General features: G+C 44.1%; 1 protein-coding gene across 1 annotated transcript in view; it reads right to left on the bottom strand.

The window, feature by feature from the left end:
* Nucleotides 1–6,514: 6,514 nt before the first annotated feature.
* The window catches only part of LOC121531637 (PDZ domain-containing RING finger protein 4-like), a 94,990-nt gene continuing 78,793 nt past the window's right edge, over nt 6,515–22,711 (bottom strand). The window contains 5 exon segments of the mRNA XM_041836980.2: nt 6,515–7,652; nt 7,654–8,745; nt 11,696–11,818; nt 14,514–14,615; nt 17,848–17,910. Of these exon segments, the coding sequence (XP_041692914.2) occupies nt 7,167–7,652; nt 7,654–8,745; nt 11,696–11,818; nt 14,514–14,615; nt 17,848–17,910 (1,866 nt within the window). The 3' untranslated portion in view covers nt 6,515–7,166.

Genomic DNA, 22,711 nt, shown 5'->3' with positions numbered 1-22,711 from the left:
TCCCAGAACCACACAGGGGGACCTAGTGAATGAACATAGTAACAAAGCCTACCATCAGTAACACACTACGCCGCCAGGGACTCAAATCCTGCAGTGCCAGACGTGTCCCCATGCTTAAGCCAGTACATGTCCAGGCCCGTCTGAAGTTTGCTAGAGTGCATTTGGATGATCCAGAAGAGGATTGGGAGAATGTCATATGGTCAGATGAAACCAAAATAGAACTTTTTGGTAAAAACTCAACTCGTCGTGTTTGGAGGACAAAGAATGCTGAGTTGCATCCAAAGAACACCATACCTACTGTGAAGCATGGGGGTGGAAACATCATGCTTTGGGGCTGTTTTTCTGCAAAGGGACCAGGACGACTGATCTGTGTAAAGGAAAGAATGAATGGGGCCATGTATCGTGAGATTTTAGTGAAAACCTCCTTCCATCAGCAAGGGCATTGAAGATGAAATGTGGCTGGGTCTTTCAGCATGACAATGATCCCAAACACACCGCCCGGGCAACGAAGGAGTGGCTTCGTAAGAAGCATTTCAAGGTCCTGGAGTGGCCTAGCCAGTCTCCAGATCTCAACCCCATAGAAAATCTTTGGAGGGAGTTGAAAGTCCGTGTTGCCCAGCGACAGCCCCAAAACATCACTGCTCTAGAGGAGATCTGCATGGAGGAATGGGCCAAAATACCAGCAACAGTGTGTGAAAACCTTGTGAAGACTTACAGAAAACGTTTGACCTGTTTCATTGCCAACAAAGGGTATATAACAAAGTATTGAGAAACTTTTGTTATTGACCAAATACTTATTTTCCACCATAATTTGCAAATAAATTCATAAAAAATCCTACAATGTGATTTTCTGGATCTCTCATCTTTTTAAGTGGGAGAACTTGCACAATTGGTGGCTGACTAAATACTTTTTTTCCCCACTGTACATCTCAAAGCCATGCATGCAAGAAGCCTTGACCTGTCTGGTGCACACAAATTTCTCTGTCCTCAGTTTGATTGAAGGCCTCAATCTGTATTTTTGCCTTGTAAATGATTGCTTCTAAAAACACAGAAGGAACAACACAGCTTACCGATCACTGCACCTGTACACATCTGTAATTAGCCCACCCAACTACCTCATCCCCATATTGTTATTTATTTTGCTAATTTGCACCCTAGTATCTCTATTTGCACATCTTCTTTGTTCTAAAAGACCTGCAAAATCTGGACCCCTACAAATCATCTGGGCTAGACAATCTGGACCCTTTCTTTCTAAAACTAGCCGCCGAAATTGTCGCAACCCCTATTACTAGCCTGTTCAACCTCTCTTTCGTAACGTCTGAGATCCCCAGAGATTGGAAAGCTGCCGCGGTCATCCCCCTCTTCAAAGGGGGTGACACTCTAGATCCAAACTGTTACAGACCCATATCCATCCTGCCCTGCCTTTCAAAAGTTTTTGAAAGCCAAGTCAACAAACAGATCACCGACCATTTCGAATCCCACCGTACCTTCTCCGCTATGCAATCCGGTTTCCGAGCTGGTCATGGGTGCACATCAGCCACGCTCAAGGTCCTAAACGATATTATAACCGCGATCGATAATAGACAGTACTGTGCAGCCGTTTTCATTGACCTGGCCAAGGCTTTCGACTCTGTCAACCACCGCATTCTTATTGGCAGACTAAATAGCCTTGGTTTCTCAAATGACTGCCTCGCCTGGATCACCAACTACTTCTCAGATAGAGTTCAATGTGTCAAATCGGAGGGCCTGTTGTCTGGACCTATGGCAGTCTCTATGGGGGTGCCACAGGGTTCAATTCTTGGGCCGACTCTTTTCTCTGTGTATATCAATGACGTCGCTCTTGCTGCTGGTGACTCTCAGATCCACCTCTACGCAGACGACACCATTTTGTATACATCTGGCCCTTCATTGGACACTGTGTTAACAAACCTCCAAACGAGCTTCAATTCCATACAACACTCCTTCAGTAGCCTCCAACTGCTCTTAAACACTAGTAAAACTAAATGCATGCTCTTCAACCGAACGCTGCTTGCACCCGCCCACCCGACTAGAATCACTACTCTCGACGGGTCTGACCTAGAGTATGTGGACAACTACAAATATCTAGGTGTCTGGTTAGACTGTAAACTCTCCTTCCAGACTCACATTAAGAATCTCCAATCCAAAGTTAAATCTAGAATCGGTTTCCTATTTCGCAACAAAGCCTCCTTCACTCATGCTGCCAAACATGCCCTCGTAAAACTGACTATCCTACCGATCCTTGACTTCGGCGATGTCATTTACAAAATAGCCTCCAACACTCTACTCAGCAAATTGGATGTAGTCTATCACAGTGCCATCCGTTTTGGCACCAAAGCCCCATATAATACCCACCACTGTGACCTGTACGCTCTTGTTGGCTGGTCCTCACTACATATTCGTCGCCAAACCCACTGGCTCCAGGCCATCTATAAATCACTGCTAGGCAAATCCCCGCCTTATCTTAGCTCATTGGTCACCATAGCAACACCCACCCGTAGTCTGCGCTCCAGCGGGTATATCTCACTGGTCATCCCCAAAGCCAACACCTCCTTTGGCCGCAATTCCTTCCAGTTCTCTGCTGCCAATGACTGGAACAAATTGCAAAAATCTCTGAAGCTGGAGACACTTATCTCCCTCACTAACTTTAAGCATCAGTTGTCAGAGCACCTTACCGATCACTGCACCTGTACACAGCCCATCTGAAATTAGCCCGCCCAACTACCTCATCCCTATATTGTTATTTATTTTGCTCATTTGTACCCCAGTATCTCTATTTGCACATCATCTCTTGCACATCTATCATTCCAGTGTTAATACTAATTGTAATTATTTTGCACTATAGCCTATTTTATTGCCTTACCTCCATAACTTGCTAAATTTGCACACTGTATATTATATGTATTTCTGTTGTATTTTTGACTTTGTTTTGTTTTACCCCATATGTAACTCTGTGTTGTTGTTTTTATCGCACTGCTTTGCTTTATCTTAGCCAGGTCGCAGTTGTAAATGAGAACTTGTTCTCAACTGGTTTACCTGGTTAAATAAAGGTGAAATAAAAATAAATAAAATAAAAAACATCTATCACTCCAGTGTTAATACTAAATTGTAATTATTTTGCACTATGTCCTATTTATTGCCTTACCTCCATAACTTACTACATTTGCACACACTGTATATATATTTTCTATTGTGTTATTGACTGTATGTTTTGTTTTATCCCATATGTAACTCTGTGTTGTTGTTTTTATCACACTGCTTTGCTTTATCTTAGCCAGGAAGCAGTTGTAAATGAGAACTTGTTCTCAACTGGCTTACCTGGTTAAATAAATATATATTTTTTTTAATAAGATGAGCTAGCTACTAGTTTAAATCAATGAAATATCTAATTGTTTTAAAGAATGAATGTATGGGCTACATTTATGAGAATAATACATGCATTTACTTACCTTATCAATCTTGAAGACAATACATTCATTTATCACCAAAACAAGGTGTTATGAGTGAGTGCACCACAAACATATTTCCAGGGTGTTGATGCATCCTCCTCCCAATGCAGCCTCCCCCAACACCACGGGTAGGGGAAGGGTATCCATCTTCAAAAAGGGAAGTTTTGCTTTGATGTCAAATCAACTCGTAGCTGTTGTGCTAGCTAACATGCTACTGAACCCGTGACACTAGCATATTGACATGCAAATTGCTATTTAAAGGCAATTCATTAGTTATCTAGCTAGCTACCGATCACATGAATTGTGCAAAAATATGATAGCTAACGTTATCTAGTTAAGCGCTAGCCAGTCAGTCAGTGGCACTGACAGATTGAAACTGGTATCAACAAAATGTGTTTCACTCTATCCCATAAAAGATGACATTGCTAACTAGGCATAATTTAGCTAATAAAATGTTAAAGTTTATTAGGAAGTTTAATTAATAGATTAGACACTCACCGGACAACTTTGGTAGCTAACTAGCTAGATAGCTTGGTTTCCATTTTCCAACAGATGTTTCTAATCCCCCTGATTGGTCATCAAAAAAACCCTCTGGTGAACGGTTTGCCACTAGTGGCAATACATATTATTGTGCCAAATGTTTGCTGCAGATTCACCACCAGTGGCAAACGTTTGCAAACTTTTGGCAACATTTTGTGTCACACTATTTAGTTTGCAGAGAATTTGCCCGCAAACTTCAAGGGGCAGCCCTTTAATAGTCATTTCACACATAATTGGGTTCCAAGCCATGTGATCTCTTGTGAATAGAAAACTAGACTGAAGGACAGAGTCAACACAGTGCTGCAGAGGTTTCCTGAAGAAAAACAAAACAATAATTTATTCCCATTTCATTTTGCGATGATCACAATTATACCACACATTTACTTGGCTACAACTGTGCCAACCACATATTACTTGAAATAAGACCATTGACATTGACGTGAAACAAATACAGGAGTTGGTTACAAAGTTCAAATTTACAATATTTTAACTGAAAATGAGGCGTTTGCAACAAGTACGTATTATGCTGTACACTGAACCAGACTGGAATGTGTTTAGTTATTGTATATGGAAACCTGATTTCACAATTGGGAAATGTACTGCCAAGTTATGAGTCGTGCACACTGGCAGTCATCCAATCCATAACTAGTAAGTACAAGGGTACAGAGTGTGTGTGTGTGTGCTACAAAATGTTAAAACATACTATTCTTAACTTATTTCAACATTAAGCTTGAGCTCAACTTTGAGCAGCACCAGAGAACAATAGTCAGTTCGTAACTAATTTCTTGCCACAAAAAAAAAAAAAACAGTTACATGAATTTAATTGGAAACTGTTAAGGCTAATGTTGAGAAACTTTAACATTGTGAAATAAAGGATAATTTGAACATAAATATGCTAGATCTTATGAAGAGAGGGTGTACCGGTACTACATTGGAATAACTCCTGATGCATTGCAGCAATGTAATATAATACCAAAGCGCGGTAACATATCACAGCTTGTCTTCATAGCCTCTTGAAATAAAATAACCCTTTGCAATTCAAACGGTTGTAAAGGGAAATGCAAATGGTCCACTGTTTTGGATTGGTGATACATTCTTGGCTTGGCTATAAAAAGTATCTCAACATTGGTCCCTTTTATGCAGGCAGAAGATGTAAGCATTCAATCTCTTTACTATCTTTGTTTTGAAGAAATGTGTCAATATTTGGTAAATCAATGGTTGTACTTTTAGTTGTATGCGTGTGTGTAATCAGCAGAAAGTCCTGTATGTATCTGTAACTTTTGTAGAAAGTCCTGAATGTTAAAACTTAAACATTAGACATTTAGATTTGCAAATAAGTGTTCTCATCTTAAAGGTCCTGAACAGTCATTCTGATTCCCATCTAAAATAGCCTTTTGAATGACTAAAATATCACCCATAATATCTGTTTTGGATAGAAATGCTAAACATTTTATAAACTTTTTCTCTCATGGCTAACTACCAGAAAGTTTGAAAAGACAGGCTGAGAAGGCGGGGAGCTTATATTCATGAGCTCGCCTTGACTGACATCTCTTTGAAACGCCTATGTCAAGCAACTTGGATGCAGTGAAGTGTGTTGCAGTAAAATCATCTCTAGCAAATTTGGTGATACACAAAGCAACTCAAACAACATTGAAATTGCATCAATGATGTCAAAAATGGTTTATACATCTCCTGTTTGGCATGTCTCTTGTGATGCGGTTCACAGCAGTACTGACGGATATGATGACTTGACAACTGCGTCTGAGTTTTGAACGACTCCCCCCCCTTTTTGTTCCATGCTGGCTGAAAACCTAGCTAGCCAGTAAGTCGCTAACACCAGACACAGATGAAAGAGGAAACATATAAGTATCTTTGCCATTATACTGTAGATATGAATAGGGTCAACTTTTAATTATATTTGTTGACACCCTACAGTCAAATTTTGTCACCAGTAGAGTAGCTATCTAGCTATATAAACCATGCCCCTCTGCAAACACGCCTTCTCCGATGTTGGTTACAAGGCGGTACTTATTTAAATTAGGAAAGAGAATATCATGTTACCATTGGTGTATTAAAATGAGATAGAGTGATGTCCCCCTATCCCCTTAATAATCCCGCCTCCTGTATCTAAGTGTTTGACATGGTGGAGGGGACCAGTAACTTTATGATCAAACTTTATCAATGTAGAAGCAACAGTCACTTTTCATACTTTGGTCATCATACTTTGAGCTGGTTTCATCCAAATATCATCCAATTTCATGAAAAACATGATTTTGATTGTTCATGACCTTTAAAGGGATACCTCGGGATTTTGGCAGAGGCCCTTTATCTACTTCCCCAGAATCAGATGAACTCGTGGATACCATTTTTATGTCTCTGCTTGCAGTTTGAAGGAAGTTGCTAACTAGCGCTAGCGCAATTGCTAACTAGCGTTAGTGCAATGACTGGAAGTCTATGGGTATCTGCTACCCATAGACTTTCAGTCATTGCATACCAATAGACTTCCAGTCATTGCGCTAATGCTAGTTAGCATTGGCTTGCGAAACTTACCTCTAACTTCCTTCATAACAAAACCCCAAATTGTCCCTTTAAGGACAAATAAAATGGCTGGTTTATCAAATCTAGACTTGCAAGGACTTGTAGGATTTCTGTACTGTACATTCAATTGAATGCCTCTCCCCCTGAGGGAGTACATACAAGTATTCTGACCTGTGTGGGTTGGAATCACTGCATAACAGAACAGAAACATGAAAATAATTGAACATTTTGCAGGTAATTACATTTACAGGATGAACTAAGAAAAATAATTGCTCAGTAATCTTATACAAAAGTGCTTCTGAAACAGAGTGAAATAATGAAAAACTGTTAGTTTTTTTATGCCATGGAAACCATTGGTTAAAATTCTTTACAAAATGCAATTTTTCGGGTAACAAAGTTGTGAAAAATATTCCATATCGCCCTCATAAAAACGCCACATTGAACGAGGCAAGTATATAATACCACATGGGGTACTGTAGATCAGTGTTTCTCAACTTCCGGTCCGGAGACCAGCACCGGTCCCTGGGATGTTGCTCACCGGGGTAGGGCCATAGCTTGCTGGTTCCTGGTATTAATACGGTTGAGAAACACTGCTATAGATTGTTATGTGTTAGTTGTATATTATACAGTGGTGACCGACAGGAAGGCCTTATGTACTTTGGCCCTGGGGTCATCAGGGGCCTTGGCCCCGTGAGTCATCAGTTCCTGAATGGTCATCCAGTTGTCCAGGATCTTCTTGTTGCGCTTCTTCATCATCTTCTTGTGGCTCAGTTCGATGATGCTGACCTCCTTGCGTCCTTCGCTGCTGCTCTGAGGACTTTCCCTCAGGCTCTCCAGCCTGCTGCGCTGCATGAACTCCCGTCTCCTCCGATGTTCTTTAGCCCTGACCAGATGCTGTTTCCTCTCCTCTTTACTCCAGTACCGCCCCATCTTCATCTCGGACATAGCGTCGTCGTCCGTGGTCATACCTCCGCTGCGCTCCTCTTTGATCTTCAGGGCGCGTTCCCGCAGGATCTTGTCCCTGATGGGTCTCTTGGTGATGTAGCGTGTGCCGTCCGAACGGATCTTCACCTTCCATTCCATCTTAGCCTCGTTGGCAGGGGCTCAGCTGGGGCTCCTTTACCCCACTGAGCAGGCTCAGCTGGCTCTGGGCGTACTCCACGGCCGAGCTCTGCTGAATCAGCTGCATGTAGCTCTGGTAGTGGAGAGCGTGGGCCGGGATGTTGGCGCTGGGCTGGCGGTGCTGGGAGTCATGGGACGGGGGTAGGTAAGGGATCTGGGAGGCCCTGGGAGGAGGCTTAGGCTTCACCTTCCAGTTCCCCAACATACTCCTCTCGTTGTCTGCAGGGGCCACCTGGTCCGACTCGGAGGGGTAGGGGCTGTGGTTGGGGCTGCTGGCCTTGCCTGGGATGGGGGCCCAGTGGAGGGGCCGGTGTGTGGGGCTGTGGCTGGCTGTGGTTTGGAGGCTGGCCAGGCTGCTACGGAGGTTCCTCTGGTTGGTGATGGTCACCATCCTCCTCTGAAGGGAGTGCTCAGGGGAGCGGTCCATGGCCAGCGGTGTGCTGCGAGAGCTCTCTGCCGTGTTGTAGGCGCTCGAGCTGTCCTTGTCTGACTTCTCCGGCTTCTCTGGACAGTCGTTGATGTCCACCAGCTTGCTTCTACTAGGCGAGTCATTGCTCCCCAGGCAGGAGCTTTGGTCCTTGGGCGTGGAGCAGACGATTTGGGGAAACACTTGCTGCCCCTGGTCCCACTGGGACCCCCCCGGCCCCTTGCGGAGCTTGTGTGCCTGCATGATGTTCTGGCACTCTAGCTCGATGCTGCGGAGCTCGTCATTGAGCATGCGGAGCTCACGCTGCACACCACCGGCCGGCTCTCCCAGACTACACTCTATAGTGCTGCGTCTGCTATAGATCAGGTCATACTCCCCGCTGTTATGGATCTGACACTTCAGCTCCAGGAGCTGCTGGAACCGATCGCCATCCTCCGCAACATCCTCCTCTTCTTGTTCCTCTTCGTCCAGACGCGCGGGACAGTCCTGTCTGTCCCTCAGACACTGGGAGAGTCTCCGTTTGATGTGGGTTAGGAGGGCGTTGTGGTCGGGGGCGTCGATGCCGTTCCTTAACGACATCCCCAGCCCGCTGTCCTTGTCCTGAGTTCTGGAGGAACAGGTGGCAGTGATGTCATCCTCTTCTCCTCTGGGCTGTAAAGAAAAAAGAAAAATTTATATAATCAGTATAGAAATAACCCGCAATGTAAAGAAATAGGTACAAATCTTGAATAATATTCATAACTATACTGAACAAAAATATAACAACATGCAACAATATCAAAGATTTTACTGAGTTACAGTTCATATAAGGAAATCAGTCAATTCAAATAAACAAATTAGGCCCTAATCTATGGATTTCACATGACTGGGCAAGGGTGCAGCCAATCAGACTGAGTTTTTCACCACAAAAGGGCTTTATTACAGACAGAAATACTCCTCAGCACTCCCCCACACCCCCCCCTCAGACGGTCCTGCAGGTGAAGAAGCTGGATGTGGAGGTCCTGGGCCGACGCGGTTACATGTGGTCTGACATTGTGAGGCCGGTTGGACGTACTGCCAAATTCTCTAAAAAGATGTTGTAGGTGGCTTATAGTAGAGAAATGAACATTCAATTCTCTGGCAACAACTCTGGTGGACATTCCTGCAGTCAGCATGCCAATTGCACGCTCCCTCAAAACTTGAGACATCTGTGGCATTGTATCATGTGACAAACTGCACATTTTAGAGTGGCCTTTTATTGTCCTCAGCACAAGGTGCACCTGTGTAATGATCATGCTGTTTAATCAGCTTCTTGATATGCCACACCTGTCAGTTGGATGGATTATCTTGACAAAGAAGACATGCTCACTAACAGGGATGTTGAGAGAAATAAGCTTTTTGTGCGTATGGAACATTTCTGGGATTTTGTATTTCAGCTCATGAAACATTGGACCAACACTTTACATGTTGCGTTTATATTTTTATTCAGTGTATTTTCTGAAATGTCTAGTCTGAAATAGTTCTGAACTTCTAAGTCAGTGCTTTGGGTTCTCCACTGGGATTCCCTCCATTCTTGTGGAGTTCTGTACCACTACACTGCTTCGCTGGGAATCGTTGTTACTTCCCCAATAGCTTTGCAGTCTTTGAACTTCCATATCTACCCATTTACAGTATGCTAATCTCTCAACAAAACACAATATTTTAAATTATGATTACCAATGTTTGGGGTATAAAATGCTCTTCACCCTCTTCCATATTCATACAGTTGTTGCTATTTCAGACTCATATTTCCAAGGGTATTACATATTTTCACAAGTTTTTCAAATAATCTGAGGGTAGACCATAGAGACCCTAAACTAATTTCTACAGTAGATAAACTCCTTGGTGTGTCGCTCTGGTGGTGAGCAGTTGTCTAGTCTCACATGCTTCACAGGTAATGTGCTATAGTGGGGACAACAAGTATTTGATACACTGCCGATTTTGCAGGTTTTCCTACTTACAAAGCATGTAGAGGTCTGTAATTTTTATCATAGGTACACTTCAACTGTGAGAGACGGAATCTAAAACAAAAATCCAGAAAATCACATTGTATGATTTTTAAGTAATTAATTTGCATTTTATTGCATGACATAAGTATTTGATACATCAGAAAAGCAGAACTTAATATTTGGTACAGAAACCTTTGTTTGCAATTACCAAGATCATACGTTTCCTGTAGGTCTTGACCAGGTTTGCACACACTGCAGCAGGGATTTTGGCCCACTCCTCCATACAGACCTTCTCCAGATCCTTCAGGTTTTGGGGCTGTCGCTGGGCAATACGGACTTTCAGCTCCTTCCAAAGATGTTCTATTGGGTTCAGGTCTGGAGACTGGCTAGGCCACTCCAGGACCTTGAGATGCTTCTTACGGAGCCACTCCTTAGTTGCCCTGGCTGTGTGTTTTCGGGTCGTTGTCATGCTGGAAGACCCAGCCACGACCCATCTTCAATGCTCTTACTGAGGGAAGGAGGTTGTTGGCCAAGATCTCGCGATACATAGCCCCATCCATCCTCCCCTCAACACGGTGCCGTTGTCCTGTCCCCTTTGCAGAAAAGCATCCCCAAAGAATGATATTTCCACCTCCATGCTTCACGGTTGGGATGGTGTTCTTGGGGTTGTACTCATCCTTCTTCTTCCTCCAAACACGGCGAGTGGAGTTTAGACCAAAAAGCTCTATTTTTGTCTCATCAGACCACATGACCTTCTCCCATTCCTCCTCTGGATCATCCAGATGGTCATTGGCAAACTTCAGACGGGCCTGGACATGCGCTGGCTTGAGCAGGGGGACCTTGCGTGCGCTGCAGGATTTTAATCCATGACGGCGTAGTGTGTTACTAATGGTTTTCTTTGAGACTGTGGTCCCAGCTCTCTTCAGGTCATTGACCAGGTCCTGCCGTGTAGTTCTGGGCTGATCCCTCACCTTCCTCATGATCATTAATGCCCCACGAGGTGAGATCTTGCATGGAGCCCCAGACCGAGGGTGATTGACCGTCATCTTGAACTTCTTCCATTTTCTAATAATTGCGCCAACAGTTGTTGCCTTCTCACCAAGCTGCTTGCCTATTGTCCTGTAGCCCATCCCAGCCTTGTGCAGGTCTACAATTTTATCCCTGATGTCCTTACACAGCTCTCTGGTCTTGGCCATTGTGGAGAGGTTGGAGTCTGTTTGATTGAGTGTGTGGACAGGTGTCTTTTATACAGGTAACGAGTTCAAACAGGTGCAGTTAATACAGGTAATGAGTGGAGAGCAGGAGGGCTTCTTAAAGAAAAACTAACAGGCCTGTGAGAGCCGGAATTCTTACTGGTTGGTAGGTGATCAAATACTTATGTCATGCAATAAAATGCAAATGAATTACTTAAAAATCATACAATGTGATTTTCTGGATTTTTGTTTTAGATTCTGTCTCTCACAGTTGAAGTGTACCTATGATAAAAAGTACAGACCTCTACATGCTTTGTAAGTAGGAAAACCTGCAAAATCGGCAGTGTATCAAATACTTGTTCTCCCCACTGTATGTGTGGGAGAGTGTCAAACTTATTGTGATAAACTCTTTTGCATGTCCCTGCGGTAGTGTGGTCTCACCTTCTCCTGTTCCTCCTGAAGTGCATCCAGCTCCATCTCTTCTCTCTGTTGCTCTTCCAACATCTCCATCTTCAGTTGCTCCAGGAACTCACTGTGTTCATCATCCAACCACGCTTCCTCCAGCTAGATAACAAGAGAGAGAGAGAGAGAGGGAGAGGATTTAAACCAGAACATGAGAAACCCTTACACCATCTAGCTGGTCATTCAAGAGCCACAAGACACACCTCATGAATATCTTGCTTTATGAAGCTGTTGATAGATCATTAACATCCCCCTGTAATGTATGAAGTGCATGAAGCCTGACCAAACATACAGATATAGTCAATACATACATATAGTGGTCAGGCTTCATGACCTTCATACATGATCTATCAACAGTTTCATAAAGCAAGATATTCATGAGGTGTGTTTTGTTGTGCCTCTTGTATGGCCAGCTTGTTGTGGCTCTTGAATGGCCAGCTTGTTGTGGCTCTTGAATGGCCAGCTTGTTGTGGCTCTTGAATGGCCAGCTTGTTGTGGTTCTTGAATGGCCAGCTTGTTGTGGCCTCAGTGTCCTTCATGATCTTTATGTCTGCTTGTGTCAAACTAAATGGGAGATATATTGAAGCCAGGACTTTAGACTGTGAGAGACTTATTTAATTACCAAAAGGGGAAGGAAGAGAGTCCATTATGGCTCATGGCTCATCTGCCGTTCTCAGTGGTGCGCACACACACACACTAGGGATGTGATGAATGGAAACATTTTCTGAACATTTAAACTGACATTTTTGTGTGGATTTTCCATTAAAACAAAAAGAAAAATGTATAAAATTCCACGTTAATTCACAATGCAGCTGCGCTGCTGCCAGCAACGGTTTGGGTCTGAAGGTGCGTCCCTTTCAGATGGTTAAGCATTGCACCTGTACTACCATTACTGTAGTTCAATTCCACCTCGCAAAGTTTGGATTTCCTTCTCGTTTAAACTTCTCAAAGAATTGCCATACAGGACTTCGCTGCTGTCGCTTACCTTTCTCTGCCATTTTTCCACGACGATGACGTAGTGGTGGAGAGTCGACTCCAAAATAATTGATTCCTCGACTCCTTGCACGTCGACTCCCGGTGTCAACTCCCATTTCTGAGTGTCAAGATTTGATTCCCCTAGGAATCGACTCCTAAGATTCAGTATTTTTGGAATGGAGGAGAGCATTTCATAGCAAGCTCGCGAGGGACGGAGAGAGATGGTAGGGGCACAGTATAGGTAGGTCGGCCATCAGGCAGACAGTCAGAACCTAGGCATATCTATCGCAATCAAAAGCTGTATCTCGCAATGGAATAATGTATCTTGCAATTTCTTGGCTTGCAATGTCTCGCAACTTCAGCAAAGCAGGTCCTTACCATCAATGAATAGGCTAGGACAGTGGTCACCAAATGGTCAATATCCAAGGTATTCCTAGTCGATTACCAAAAATGTATGTAAAAACCCCAAATATAAAGCCTTGCATCCCTATTTTATTTTTCACACAGTTGGCTGTAGGTGCACTTGATTTAGCAGCCCTAGCGCAGGGAAGGCAAAGTGTTCCCATTTTGAACCATTTCACATATCTGAAGGTAGAACTCTGCATACCCGGCAGGCCCAGAGAGCAAATCAAGTGCAACTATAGGCCGACCATTGGCCAATCAGATAGCTCAGATCACCGTGTCTGCACAGTTTCTTTGAGCCATAGACTGTAAAAAGAAGCCTCGAAAGTTGATACTGTCAGATTTCAAAACTGTAAAAACCATGACTAGAGAGAGACTCAACGAATACAGTAAAGAGCTGCTGTTTTTAATGAGGAAGTTCAATTTCAAAATGGTCTGAGAAGAAGAACATTGAAATGTATTGGGCCTACAGCCTACTGCACAGACCTCATTGCTACAGAACTGTTTTTAATTGGTTAATGTTGCATAGGCTTACATTTTTTAGGTCATATTGGACTTGCATTTTGACTCAGAAAGTGTACTTGACTCAGAAAAGGTTTGTGACCATTGGGCTAGGATATTGAGATGAGCGAGATGTAACCCTTCGCTCTCACACAGTCACACACATATCTGCACATGTGCACGGGTTCGCTTCATGCTGTTCACAGCATGGTAGCCAGGACACCAAAACAGCGGAGAAGTTGAGCCTCGCACTTCAATGCTCTTAGTTGTTGCGGAAATTGACCCACAATGCTGTTTACTTTCTGCATCTACGAAAAAAACAATGAAAAAAATAACTTTGTTTTTCGGTTAGGGATTTTTCTTAACTTTAAGGATCCCAATTTCGTTTAAAAAGAGTTCACACTCCTAACACACACACACACACCATGGCCTTGGGCCTGAACCATTAGCATGCCATTAGTTTTTATGGCGTACCGTTGGAAGTCAATTAAATAAAACATGATGTGAGGTGATGTCTACAGTCTATACATGAGCATGTAACAGCCCTGCAGTGTTTCATCTAAGAAACACAAGTGGTATATTTACAGCCTTCGGGTAGTGTTTCGGCTGTTGTGTATAACGCAGGATGTCATGAATAAAAATACCTCTAATGACTGATGTATTGGTCCTATGGACCTACAGTATAGACAGACCTATCGGTGTTTACCGTATGGGTGTGTTAAAGGGATAGTTTAAAGAACTTCGATTGAGGTAAGAAAATTAATATTGGGGTAAAACTGCTTGTAAACTCACCTGTATTTCTGGTCTGGTGACCAGCAACACAATGTCCATACTATACTGTATCTCTCTCTGTGTGTGTGTGTGTGTGTATGTGTGTGTGTGTATGTATGTGTGTGTGTGCGTGTGCGTGCAAGCTCACCTGAATCTCGGGCCTGGCGACCAGCAGTACGATGTTCCTAGTATCTTCACTAGACAGCACCGCTACAGCCTCCTCTCTGTCCTGCACATCCTGACCATTGATCTGGGGAAAACACAACATACACTGTTATTCACACAAACACACACACACACACACACACACACACTAAGGGAAGGGCCACTTTCCCTCTTTAATCTCACTCAAACACCGTAGAAAGAGCCAGCCAGGTTGGCATAAAGCTAAAGGTACTGCACAACAAGACAGTATTTCCTGTGCATCTGCAGTCTGTGTCTACTCCGTATTCCATAGCAGGCCAGCCAGACAGACAGGACCAAGGCTTGATTGATTATGAATGGAACAGTAGTCCATGGAGGGACCGTCTGCACTAGAACGGCCCTGCTCCTGAAAGCATCCAGCACCCGGAAGCAACGCACATTCATAGATCCAGACGCCCCACACAATTAACTGGGCCGTTACAGGGATGTCCGCTTTCCTCTGCCCAGAGTAATGGCCCTGTCGGCGGGGGATAATAGTGGAGGGGTGGGGGTGGAGGCCTAGATCACAACCACTAACCCAAACCCCTCGCTTTGCCTCGCAGCTCAAACCAGTCACACAACACACTGCACAGAAGACACACGGTCAACACACACCATGTAGCAGATAATTAGGGAAGCAGCAAGCGCCGGTCGTATGTCTCACTGCTTACCCTTCCTCAATCCTCTTCCTTTAATTAATGCACTGTGTACCCACCTCTCTCTCTCTCTTCTCCCACTCATTAACCCATATTCAGAAACACATCACTATGTTGTTCAGAGAGCACACTCTAACTGAAAACAGACCACTCTCTGAAAAACATTACCGTCTACCTCTGCCCTTATCTCCAAAAGCATTTCTCCTCTCTACAGCACTCTCACTCACTTTACTGTAGCAAGCTTCTGCCTCCCAAAACCATTACTGCTCTGTCTAAAGCACACTGTTTATACCTACTTCCCAAAACAAGGAGCCGTCAATCTGCCTCTCCCTCCAAATACAGCGGGGAGAACAAGTATTTGATACACTGCCGATTTTGCAGGTTTTCCTACTTACATAGCATGTAGAGCTCTGTAATTTTTATCATAGGTAAACTTCAACTGTGAGAGACGGAATCTAAAACAAAAATCCAGAAAATCACATTGTATGATTTTTAAGTAATTCATTTGCATTTTATTGCATGACATAAGTATTTGATACATCAGAAAAGCAGAACTTAATATTTGGTACAGAAACCTTTGTTTGCAATTACAGAGATCATACGTTTCCTGTAGGTCTTGACCAGGTTTGCACACACTGCAGCAGGGATTTTGGCACACTCCTCCATACAGACCTTCTCCAGATCCTTCAGGTTTCGGGGCTGTCGCTGGGCAATACAGACTTTCAGCTCCCTCCAAAGATGTTCTATTGGGTTCAGGTCTGAAGACTAGCTAGGCCACTCCAGGACCTTGAGATGCTTCTTACAGAGCCACTCCTTAGTTGCCCTGGCTTTGTGTTTCAGGTCGTTGTCATGCTGGAAGACCCAGCCATGACCCATCTTCAATGCTCTTACTGAGGGAAGGAGGTTGTTGGCCAAGATCTCGCGATACATGGCCCCATCCATCCTCCCCTCAATACGGTGCAGTCATCTTGTCCCCTTTGCAGAAAAGCATCCCCAAAGAATGATGTTTCCACCTCCATGCTACACGGTTGGGATGGTGTTCTTGGTGTTGTACTCATCCTTCTTCCTCCAAACACGGCGAGTGGAGTTTAGACCAAAAAGCTCTATTTTTGTCTCATTAGACCACATGACGACCTCCCATTCCTCCTCTGGATCATCCAGATGGTCATTGGCAAACTTCAGACAGGCCTGGACATGCGCTGGCTTGAGCAGGGGGACCTTGCGTGCGCTGCAGGATTTTAATCCATGACGGCGTAGTGTGTTACTAATGGTTTTCTTTGAGACTGTGGTCCCAGCTCTCTTCAGGTCATTGACCAGGTCCTGCCGTGTAGTTCTGGGCTGATCCCTCACCTTCCTCATTGATGCCCCACGAGGTGAGATCTTGCATGGAGCCCCAGACCGAGGGTGATTGACCGTCATCTTGAACTTCTTCCATTTTCTAATAATTGCGCCAACAGTTGTTGCCTTCTCACCAAGCTGCTTGCCTATTGTCCTGTAGCCCATCCCAGCCTTGTGCAGGTCTACAATCTTATCCCTGATGTCCTTACACAGCTCTCTGGTCTTGGCCATTGTGGAGAGGTTGGAGTCTGTTTGATTGAGTGTGTGGACAGGTGTCTTTTATACAGGTAACGAGTTCAAACAGGTGCAGTTAATACAGCTAATGAGTGGAGAACAGGAGGGCTTCTTAGAGAAAAACGAACAGGTCTGTGAGAGACGGAATTCTTACTGGTTGGTAGGTGATCAAATACTTATGTCATGCAATAAAATGCAAATGAATTACTTAAAAATCATTTTTGTTTTAGATTCCGTCTCTCACAGTTGAAGTGTACCTATGATAAATATTACAGAGCTCTACATGCTATGTAAGTAGGAAAACCTGCAAAATCGTCAGTGTATCAAATACTTGTTCTCCCCACTGTATATGACCTAACTCTATTCCTACCTCCCAAAACACCAACCTCAATTATGTATATTACACCTTAAAACATCCCCCTTTTCCCTGTACACAACTTGCCCTGCACTTTAGAATAGAGGCCAGCTCCACTAACTCTAACCAACCCACCAGAAAACTCTCCTAGGAGGGTACCAACCCACCAGAAGACTCTCCTAGGAGGGTACTAGTAGCCTCCAGGGTTCCCCGACCCAGGGATGGAACTAAGGGTAATAACATGTGCGTGTGTGTGCGTGCCTGAATGTGTGTTGGCGCGGGCGTGTTACCCAGAGCGTATTTCCGGACTAGGTGCATCCCTAAACTGCTCTTACAGCTCTTAGAAAGCACAGTCGGATGCTGAGTCGGTAACTAAAACAGCCAGGGGGACATTTCCTCATCGCTAACCGTCACAGAGGGGGTGGGTTTCTATTTTAATGTGCCGCCATTAAAAATGAATGGGTTCTCGTGCTGGGAGTCAATGGCAGAGGGAGGTGGAATAAAAATAGGTTTATGTCACCTCTGATGAGGGAGGAGAGGAGAGAAAGTGAGAGAAAAATGAGAGAGAGATGAGAGGGAGAGAGAGAGATGAGAGGAGGAGAGAGAGAGAGAGATGAGAGGAGGATAGAGAGAGAGCGAGAGAGAGAGAGAGAGAGAGAGAGAGGTGGGAGAGAAGAGGGTCTGAGAGGAAAATATAGAAATAAATGGTTTCCTACCTGTAAAATGCGGTCTCCTTCTCTGATGCGTCCGTCCCTTGCAGCGATGCTGTTTGGCCCAACCTGTTGGGGAGAGATTGTTAGATTCAATGCTCAGAGGGAACACCAAATTGCCTTTTGGAGGTTTGCCAAAAAGCCTTAACACCGCATCCCATACACAAAATATGTAACCTTCTGAAAATACTTATACACCTTTACAGAGACCACTGACTTATAAAAGCATTGTCTAAAATTCTTATGATATCCAATAATCATTTAGTCCCCAATATAATTCTAGAACACCTCTGTAGGTCTGCAGTACCATCTACTGTAAGACATTACGTCCAGACAAAGGATCTCTTTCACCACCAAATGTTGATTGGTTGAAGCCACTGATGCCAGAGAAAGACCGTAGCTGTTAGAATTTGATATAGCATCTGTCCAGGTCCAGTCCAGGTATCAAGGCCACTTTACTTCTGTAGCAGCTAAATGAACAGAGGTTAAACCTGCCAGGACATGTGTACGCCTGGGGATAGTCCAATAAATTATCATAATCAGGGACTACACTGTGTGTGTGTGTGTGTGTGTGTGTGTGTGTGTGCGTGTGCGTATGTGTGTGTGTGTTTGTTCATTCATTGGTTCATGTGTGTACTCTGTTTCTTTATCAGTTGGTTTCCCTGCTGGGGTAAACTCTCCCTTCCATTGCTCTATTGTGACAGGTTGTGATGTAACATTCCAGACACAGAGAAGAGACATAGTATGTATCACAGCCTTCCCTACACAGCCCATCCATGCCTCTGCCTTCCCTACACAGCCTTCCCTACACAGCCCATCCATGCCTCTGCCTTCCTTACACAGCCCATCCATGACTCTGCCTTCCCTACACAGCCCATCCATGCCTCTGCCTTCCCTACACAGCCTTTCCATGACTCTGCCTTCCTTACACAGCCTTCCCTACACAGCCCATCCATGACTCTACCTTCCTTACACAGCCTTCCCTACACAGCCCATCCATGACTGCCTTCCCTACACAGCCCATCCACGACTCTGCCTTCCTTACACAGCCCATCCATGACTCTGCCTTCCCTACACAGCCTTCCCTACACAGCCCATCCATGACTCTGCCTTCCTTACACAGCCTTCCCTACACAGCCCATCCATGACTGCCTTCCCTACACAGCCCATCCACGACTCTGCCTTCCCTACACAGCCTTCCCTACACAGCCCATCCATGACTCTGCCTTCCCTACACAGCCTTCCCTACACAGCCCATCCATGACTCTTCCTTCTCATGATTCTGTGTTCTAATGATACTGAACGAAGGGGTAGGCCACTCTTTCAACTCTGCTGTCTGGGGCCATTTGTTTCACTCTGTCCAATCAGGCGGGATCTCCTGAGATGGCTGGGCCAGCCTTAGTGTACAATTTTCATGATGCGTCTGGTGCGTGTGTGCGTGCATGTCTGGTCAGTCACAAAGGACCGCTCATTAGAAGGGCTACTCTGAGGTCAATGGGCTGAAGAGGGACTCTGGTCTCAGCTCTGGCAATTGCCTGACACACAGAGTGAATCTCAAAAGTATATTCCTCGATTCCTTGTGTACCTACTGGCATTTTTAGAAGGAGGGTGAGGAGAGCGGATCCGAGATTCATCCACTGTCAGAACACCAGCAGTGATTCCTAGGACCCTAAGGCTGGAGTTACACAAAGCAACTTTCACGCAATTTTAGTTGCAGTTGCAACTTTGCTGTTACATGAAGCAACTCATGTAACAAAAATTGCATGCAACAGCCAATCAAATTGAAGCTGCTTCTGTCATATTGTTTGAGAATTCTAAACTCATCCATGTCATCTGCTGCATTACATCGTGGTTTCACTAATTGTGTTTATCCAACCATTTGGTTATTGTAACAGCATGGATATTGACAAAATGCAGCCTGTACAATTTAGCTAGCTAGCCAAAATGACATTGCAAACACCAACACAGCTAGCTAGCTAGCAACGAGATAACAAAGCTAGCAACGAATTAAACTAGCTAGCACAGTCCATGGTGGACAATTTCAGTTGAAACTGGTCAGGGCGACAGGTAGCTTAGTGGTTAAGAGCATTGTGCCAGTAACTGAAAGGTCGCTGGTTCTAATCCCTGAGCTGACTAGGTGAAAAATCTGTCGATGTGCCCTTGAGCAAGGCACTTAACCCTAATTGCTCTGGATAAGAGCGTATGGAAAGCTTCACTTCGAAAATTACATTTATTGACTGCCTAGCCATGATGCCAATAATGTTTATAAATTTACCGTTGTGCTAATATCTCTTATGTCAACCCTGATCACGGGTTGCACACCACTGAGTGTGCCAGCTGTGTTGACATGATAACTGGGTCGGAATTCCGAACCTTTGAATAGATCATGTGACAAAAGTATGTTTTGATTGGCTGTTGCTTGCAACTAGCTGCACAAAGTTTAAAAGTTGCAACTGGATGCAACCAAGTTGCAGATGAGTTGCTTATTAGTTGCAGGGGGGTGTTTCACTAAGCAATCAAGAAGCAACTCAGTTGCAAGTAACCAAAGTTGCGTGAAAGTTGCTTTGTGTAACTCCAGCCTAACTCTTATGAAAGGCTGGCTTGTTTTTCGCCTGAGGGGGTTGCAATGCATGGAATGTTTGCATAATGAAACAAATCTATAGGCAAATATATAGGGATAGAGTGTAGTATACGGAACTGCAGGTTTATTAGAACGTGTTGAACCATCAATTATTGATCTAATAAAACGGACGTCAGTGTGCTGCTAACAGTATAGCTTCCTTCACTGTCCCTGTCCCCATACCGGGCTCGAACTAGTGATCCTCTGCCAGCAACACACGTGACCACCCTCCTTGACAACGTACCAACCATTTGAGCTACAGAAAAATATTTAATTTGATAGCTCCATGGGGGACATTTCAAGCTAGCTGTGTAACTCTGTTACATAAGAAAAGCAATTTGAGTTGTCATTATTGTTTTATAATGTTCCTGATAACCGATATTGGTCCCACGTTAAATGAACTACAATGTATAAAGGCTTTATAGAGCATTCATAAAGTCTTCATAAACACTGCATAGCTGCTTCTCAAATAATATACTAAGCAAAGTCATACTACACTAAGGATGACATTCAAGGTCCTTAGTACGTCTGGTGACTTGCAAAATAGTGTGCATGACATTGTATAATTTATCTATATTAATGTGAGATCAGGGTGTGATTTCACAATGTTTGCTCAACACTATACACGTCAGCTACCACAGCGACTGAAATGACAGCAACAAAGAGCTCTTAACAAAGAGCTGCAGTTAGTTTTAGAATGGGTGGCAAGGAATAAGTTAGTCCTAAATATTTCAAAAACTAAAAGCATTATATTTTGGACAAATAATTTACTAAACCCTAAACCTCAACTAAATATTGTAATGAATAATGTGGAAATTGAGCAAGTTGAGGAGACTAAATTGCTTGGAGTAACCCTGGATTGTAAACTGTCATGTTCAAAACATATTGATACAACAGTAGCTAGGATTGGGAGAAGTCGGTCTATAATAAAGCACTGCTCTGCATTCTTAGCAGCACTATCAACAAGGCAGGTCCTACAGGCCCTAGTTTTGTCGCACCTGAACTACTGTTCAGTCGTGTGGTCAGGTACCACAAAGAGGGACTTAGGAAAATTGCAATTGGCTCAGAACAGGGCAGCACGGCTGGCCCTTGGTTGTACACAGAGAGCTAACATTAATAATATGCATGTCAATCTCTCCTGGCTCAAAGTGGAGGAGAGATTAACTTCATCACTACTTGTATTTGTGAGAGGTATTGATATGTTGAATGAACCAAGCTGTCTGTTTGAACACCCATGCATACCCCACAAGACATGCCACCAGAGGTCTCTTCACAGTCCTCAAGTCAATAACAGACTATGGGAGGCGTACAGTATTACATAGAGCCATGACTACATGGAACTCTATTCCACATCAAGTAACTCATGCCAGCAGTAAAATTAGATTTAAAAAACTGATAAAAATACACCTTATGGAACAGCGGGGACAGTGAAGCAACACAAACATAGACACATGCATACAAACACACGATAGCATATGCACTATACACACATGGATTTTTTGTTGTAGATATGTGGTAGTAGAGTAGAGGCCTGAGGGCACACACTTAATATGTTGTGAAATCTGTTATGAATTTTGCTGGACCCCAGGAAGAGTAGCTGCTGCATTGGCAGCAGCTAATGGGGATCCATAATAAATTCAAATACAAATACATCACACAGGGCACACCATCCACTATCTCAAACCCAGTTTAAATAAATACTGACATTCAGTAGGGGCTCTTCTGAATGCAGCACGTTCTCCTTGGCTTGACTTTTTATAGACTGAACACACGAGAGGAGAGCAGCCAGTAACCACAGACTACTGCGATCTGTATTCAGCTCATGTTCCGGAGCAAATACCTTGCAGGTCTGAGCTAACTTAAAATGAGAGAGTGAGAGAGAGAGAGAGAGAGAGAGAGAGACAGAGAGAGAGAGGGAGAGAGAGAGAGACCGAGAGAGAGAGAGAGACAGAGCAAGAGAGAGAGACAGAGCAAGAGAGAGAGACAGAGCAAGAGAGAGAGACAGAGCAAGAGAGAGAGAGAGACAGAGCAAGAGAGAGACAGAGCAAGAGAGAGACAGAGCAAGAGAGAGAGAGACAGAGCAAGAGAGAGAGAGACAGAGCAAGGGAGAGAGAGACAGAGAGAGAGAGAGAGACAGAGAGGGAGAGAGAGAGAGACAGAGAGAGATGGAGAGGGAGAGAGAGAGAGACAGAGCAAGAGAGAGAGAGAGACAGAGCAAGAGAGAGAGAGAGAGAGAGAGAGAGAGAGAGA

Source organism: Coregonus clupeaformis, chromosome 19, assembly GCF_020615455.1.
Source record: "Coregonus clupeaformis isolate EN_2021a chromosome 19, ASM2061545v1, whole genome shotgun sequence".
NCBI lineage: Eukaryota > Metazoa > Chordata > Actinopteri > Salmoniformes > Salmonidae > Coregonus > Coregonus clupeaformis.
The sequence above is the reverse complement of the archived record's forward strand: the minus strand, read 5'-3'. Positions and strand labels throughout refer to the sequence as shown.